At 56.7% G+C, this 6,227-nt stretch overlaps 1 protein-coding gene across 1 annotated transcript in view; it reads right to left on the bottom strand.

Moving 5' to 3' along the window:
- RAB11FIP3 (RAB11 family interacting protein 3) overlaps window positions 1-6,227 on the bottom strand; it is a 64,918-nt gene that overhangs the window by 8,262 nt on the left and 50,429 nt on the right. Inside the window, exons 8-11 of the mRNA XM_035895547.1 lie at window positions 6,183-6,222; window positions 4,175-4,315; window positions 3,119-3,200; window positions 905-1,042 (exon numbers count right to left, since the gene is read on the bottom strand). Of these exons, the coding sequence (XP_035751440.1) occupies window positions 905-1,042; window positions 3,119-3,200; window positions 4,175-4,315; window positions 6,183-6,222 (401 nt within the window). The remainder of the gene's footprint in view (window positions 1-904; window positions 1,043-3,118; window positions 3,201-4,174; window positions 4,316-6,182; window positions 6,223-6,227) is intronic.

The raw sequence follows: 6,227 nt of genomic DNA, 5'->3' as shown, positions 1-6,227 counted from the left end.
CCCCCGGGGGGTGGGGGCCGCGCCCCCTCCCTGGGCCAGCCCCTTCCAGTGCCTGACAGCCCTTGCAGGGAAGAAATTTATCCTAACATCCAACCTAAACCTGCCCTGGTGCAACTTCAGACCATTTCCCCTTGTCCCATCGTCCGTTACCAGGGAGAAGAGGCCGACCCCCACCTCACTACAGCCTCCTGTCAGGTGAGAATACGTGAGAGCAGCCCGGGAAGGACTTTGTCGGAGCACCGAAGATGCTGGCTCCGGGTCTGCAGCAGCAGACAGACCCCCCCAACCTGGCAATGGGGGCACTCGCTCGGGCAGCTCCCTCCTGCTACAGCGCTGGGAATCCCCGGCTCACCCGAGTGCTCTTAGCGTTGCCAAAATGACCAACAATTTCCACTTCGAGGCCCAAAGCTCCTTTTCTACCACAACAGCAAGCCCTGCTTGAGCCGCCAGCCGGAATTACCAACCGCACCGACACCCCGTGGAAGGGGCTGGGGGGCTGCATTTCTGCCCCCAAGCAGGCAGGAGCTGGCAGCTCTGACCCAAGCAGCCTCGCAGCCCCCTCCCCCTGCCTGCTAACGCCTGCTGGCACCACGTGCCATCAGTCACCGCGCTTCTGCCACCGCTCCTTTGATGCAGAAGAGAAACGGGCCCCAGAGGAACGGGCCAGGGTGGCTCAGCCCCGCTGGGTTTGCAGATGCAGACACGCTCGGCTGAATTTTAACGCAGGCAGAAGCGACACAGATGTGACACGGTTAAGCTGCTGTACCTTTCCCTGCCCAGGCAGGACCAAATGCTCCAGTTTGGAGTATTTTTGGAGAGGCTGCCCAGGCCAGCTTCCCCACACAGCTCTAATTTGGGGGACCAGCAGGACAGGGCTGTGGCAGGCAGCCCCGACTCTACTCACCTCCTGCGTCGACTCCTTCTCCTTCTGAAACTGGTGCCTCTCCTGACTCAGCTTGTCCCCCATCTTCCTCTTTTTCTCCTGCTCCTCTGTGAGCTGCACCGTGAGGTCTTCGATCTCATCCAGCAGCTTCTGCTTCTCCTGTAACGACAGGAAAGACAACAACAGTCGGAGAGCCCGTCTCCATTCGGCGCTGCCAGGGCTCTTCCCACTCGCTCGAGGGCAGGGCCCACGCCGAGCACGGCGGGGAAGGCTGCTCTCGCTGACGCATTCGGATGCTCTGCCTGCTGGGATTTCATTTGCCGTCTGAGGGCTTCAGAGCCCCCAGTGCTTTGGCAGCAGCAAGAAGAGCCACGTGCCAAAATAGCACCGCTAAAGGAGGGGTCGTAAGAGCTGACTCGATAAACGCAGGCAGGCAGACATCCGCGCTTGTGCCGCTCTCCGGGCAGCGTGATGCCAGCGTGGGACGTGGCTGGGGTGGGACTGGGGCCACCACAGGGGGTACAGGCCTAGAAGAGACATTAAATTGGACTAGATGACCTCTAGGAGTCCCTTCCAACCCAAAACATTCTATGATTCTATAAATCATGAGGCTCCTTAGGTCTGAATTTCAGAAAAGCCATGAATCTGAGACCTTAAGCCACTCTAAAGATGCTCATTCTTGGTTTCAGGTATGAAGGAATTGAACTGAGGGTTGCCCCAAGAAGAAATACGACCATTTCAAGCCAGGATGTAAAACATACAGTCCAGCTCTCCTGCTCTGTCCCCTTCTTACGCTCCAAGCCTTGGCTGAACGTTTGCGATGGCAGGCAAAGCTTGTCACCGGGCGATGACAACAGCCCGGCGCAGGACGCTTCCCTGTAAGCCCTCTGCCTTACGACCAACTCACCCCCTCCCCAGGCTCACACCTTCCAGCCTGGCTCTCCCCGTGGGGAAGTTTTTTTTGCTTTCAGCAAGCCAAAACCACCGCAAGACCCCAGCCAGCCCTGGTGCTGGATGGCCCATGCCACGACGAGGTGAGGAGCAGCTCCGAGGGGGCGCTCCGGCTGCTGGGTCTGGGGTGTCCTGGTGCGTGGAGCAGAGCACCAAAAGCACCGCACCAGCAGCAAACGCAACGCTGACAACGAAATCCTGATTTCAGACACTGGACAAAGACGGCAGCCCCATCAGCAGGGCTTCTCTCCTCGGCAGGGAGGGGCAGCAACTGCACCTCTCCCTCCTTGTTAATCCCATTAACCGTGGAGAAAAGCAGCACCGCTCTGCAGGGAGATTAAGGATCAAAACCAGCTTCGTGTGGCTGAAACACACCCAGGCAGGGAATTTACCCTCAGACCCACAGCGGTTTTCCTTCCCCCAAGGCTCAATGCACTGTGCTTACAAGGTCTTGGCAGAGAAAGACCACTCCATCACGGCCACGTCAGGTAGAGAGGGAGCTGCAGCGCTCGCCCGCAGGCTCAAAGACTGCGAGCGGATGAAATGCTTGAGGGCCTTCAGCTGGGCAGAGCGCCTTGATTTCACTTAAATTTTAACCTTACATCTGCCACAAGCTTGAACAGAAACAAAAGGCAGCCTTTGCAGCAGATGCTACATCCGTAACCCACATCCCCTCCAGAAATGAGGATCTCGTCCGTCCCATGGAGATGGCGGCGCCTCGGCAAGCCTCCCACCCTGGCAAGCCTCCCACCCCGGCCCCGTCGGCACGGCCGTGAATCCCGAGCAGGGTGAGAGGATCCGGGAGATAACACGGCGATTTGAAGGCTCAACTCGCAAATCCCAGCGAGGACATTATCTGCCCGGGGAAGGACGAGATGAAGCACGCCCGCTCCTCTTCCTCCCTCGCAGCACTGTCCCGCTGCGGGCTGCAGGATGGGGACAAGCTTCCACAAGAGGGCACGAGTCCCCTCCTAACCGGCCAGGCCAGGGCTGCCACCGCTGCACCCCCAGGCTGCACTCTCAGATTTATTAAGGGTTTGTTAATCCCAGCTTCCAAGCCAAACAGCGGGAAGCTGCCCGGCCAGCGGTATGGGATAGCTCTGCTCCGAGGGGAGCTCTGCAGGGACTGGAGGGCAGAAGCAGCTCATTTGCTCGTTACATTAAACGGATCTCACATAGGCCCTTCGTTTAAATGAGAATTTTGGCTCCAGCAGTGTGGGGCAGCAGGTGGGAACCCAGAAACACAGCTCTGGCTCGGGCACCCCAAGCAGACACGGTCCTTACCTCCTCTAGTCTTTCAATGTTTGCTTTTAAACAAGGGACGCAGGACCTCAGCTCGCTGTTCTCATCATCCAGTTGCTGCAGCCTGCAACAGTGAAGAGACGCGTAAGAAACTCACCCGAGCATCCCAAGTGTAGGAGACTTGGTTGAAACGTCGCTAGGAACATTAAACCAGGGCCTGCTGAAGGCCAGCCAGCGGGGATTTATCTGTTCAAAGCAAATCCTGAGACTTTCACTATTTCTACTCTTGGGGAAAAAAGCAGGGCATCCACGTGACTTCTGGCGAGTCGGGTGCCGTGCCCTTCTCAATCAGGTCCAACATTATTCTTCAGGCTTCATCAGTCCATGGGCAAGCCTCAGCACTGGGCACCAAAAAACGGACACGTCGCCTGGGCAGAGTTGGAGCAGGGATGCAGAGAGGGCTTCAGCTTTGCATTCTCCAGGGAAAGCAACATCCGTCCATCACGGTAACCGTCCTACTACAAACCCCCCCACTGCCTTCATCTTTCATTTGCTGCAAGGGTTGAACAATAGCAAAGCACATTCTGGAAAAGCAGCAAAACCCCTGACAAATAAATGAAACCTCTCCTACACCCCTTCTTCCCCTGGAGGCCAACGGGTGGCATGAGGCACCCTATCTGGGACGCTGCCTGTTGGACAACTCTTCCTCCCCAGGTTCTCTGTTTCCACGAAGGTGGAAAACATCTGGCCATCAAACACACTTCCACGGGAACGAGCACTAACGAACCACCTCTTCATTTGCATGCTGGGGGGCAGGCGCACGGACAGGGAACGTGAGCAAAATTTAAACTGCATCAGGGAAATTCAAATAAGAAGTCAGAGACTGGGTTCCGGGAGGGGCTTGGTTTTGGTAGGAGAAGCAACCAAAACGCAGGCTTTATAACGATTTCAGTTACACCTTTAACCAAGTTAAATTCGCTCTCTAGCAGACTTTGTCTTCCCAAAGGCTGTGGCTGCAAAACGGCAGCCTCTACGCGTGTCCCAGCGTGTCCGGGAGGGTCGGAGCCCTGCCACCACCCAGCCCTGCCCCAGCCCCACCTGGCCTGCAGGTTCTCAATCTCAATGCTCTTCTCCCTCTCCATCTTGCTCAGCAGCTCCCTCTGCTTCTTGATCTCCTCCAGGAGCGTTTGGTCAGCTCTCAGCTCCTGCTCCTTCAGTTGTTCCTCGAGAGCATTTGCCCTGCGGAGAGAGGAGAGAGGATTGAAGGTTCCCGATGGCTCACCCCCCGCACGCTGCCATCCCAAGGGAGCCACAGGACGCCCCTCCCACCCCTTTTTTACTGGGAGAGCTGGGGGAAGCAGGCTGTAACACGGAGCGGGCTTTCAGGCGGGTGTACGAGGGCTTCACTTCGTCCCAGCAGATGCAGCGGGGAAGCGGCACGGTCCCCGAAACCCCCGAGGACACTACTGCTGACCAACGCGAGAGCCAGGTGGTACTCGCTGGTCTCGCCTCTGGTTTTATAGATCTCCAGGCTGCATCAAACCCCTTTTTAAGGGGGAGGCCAACAAGGGGGCGAGGCAAGGGTGAAAGCCCAGGAATCATTTTATAACCCACAGCCGGTGGGTCACGGTCGCCGCGTCACCCAGAACAAGCTACTTAATCGGAATCTCATGGAATCATAGAATCATTTAGGCTGGAAAAGACCTTTCAGATCATCAAATCCAACCATAAATCCCAGGGCTGTGGTTTCACCTGTAGCGGCCACGGCAGAGAAATCCTCCTGCAGCCGTTTCTAGAATTTTGGGCTCCTTTACTCTGCCCCGAAGTAGTCTTGTTGCCCAGAGAAAGGATGACAACAGCCCCAATCCTTCTCCTTTCCATCCTCTCATGTCCCCAGCAAAGGAATGCAGGATCTGCAGGTCAACCATCTCTGTGTGCCAGTGTAACGGGGATTTCCACGCGGTCCCGAGCCCGTGACGGCGCAGGCAGCGGCCGTGGCTGCTCCGACAGGGCAGGGGTAGCCCAAGGAGGCTGGAGTTTATGCCATCGCTTTGCATAGGCAGGTGGGGAAGGCTTTTGCCAGATCTACCAGCAATGAGTACGCTCGGGGCTTTACTTAATTAAAAGCTGACTGACACTTCTGGGCCAAGCCGCTGAAGTGAAATCATTTCCCTCGCTGCAAAGTTTATCAGGGCTTAGAGAAACCTTTGTTTGAATCGCTCGGTTCCCTGACACGGTGGTTACTTAACAGCCTTACAGCCCTATAGATAAACTCCTGCCGGCTTTATCTGCTGAGGGTAAATATGCTGTTGGAAGAGAGAAGCCTGCCAGATTAGTAAAGGCAGCGATTACATCAAATGGGATCCAAAGCACTACGCCCCAGCCAGGATCCGAAAGCAACAGGATCAAGGCTGGTAGCGGGGAGGGTAGAGATGGGCAGCAGGGACGCCACTGTACCTTCTACCCAGACCTAATGGGTGAAATATGGGCCAGAAAGAGTCCATACAGGGCGAGTATGAAGCGTATATCCTCCCCGAATGGGAAACTTTTCCAAGAAGCACAACCCCCCTGCGATCCTCTGAGCCAACCCCTGGAGCTCCAGGGCTCCACAGAGACCTTTTGGGATGGACACGTGGGGCGGGGAGGCACATTAAAAAAAAAAAAAAAAAAAAAAAAAGATATTAAGAAAAGATCTAAAAGGCACTGTTGTAGTTACACAGATCCGAGCGGAACATTGCAAGGGAGGCGTCTGCCATTTGTCCCGGCTGAGCCGCAGGCCCCTTCCTGCGCTCCTGGGAATTTGCCAGAGATGCAGAAAAGCACGGGCGGGATGCTGCGATCCCGCGCACGGCCCTTGCGCAGAGGTGGCAGCCCAAACCCCGGCCGGATTTAACCCCGCCAGGGTGGGATCGGATCGTCAAGGGCAGAGCTGTGAAGCTTCCCTGCTATGTTCTGTCCTTCCTCCTCCTCTCCTGCTGCCCCCTCTCCCCCGCAGGCTCCGGTGGGGAAGGCGCAGGGCGCTGCAGCATGTGGAGGGGGAAAAGGAAAAGGCACCACAGGCGACGCTAAGCTGAATTTTGGCACGGCACAAGCCAGGCGCTCTTACCTGTGCACGAGCTGCAGGTTTTCCTGCTTGAGGCGGGGGTCCGGC

This window comes from Egretta garzetta, unplaced genomic scaffold (genome assembly GCF_000687185.1).
Source record: "Egretta garzetta isolate BGI_Z169 unplaced genomic scaffold, ASM68718v1 scaffold140, whole genome shotgun sequence".
NCBI lineage: Eukaryota > Metazoa > Chordata > Aves > Pelecaniformes > Ardeidae > Egretta > Egretta garzetta.
Note: the sequence above shows the minus strand (reverse complement) of the source record. Positions and strands in the feature narration are given on the sequence as shown.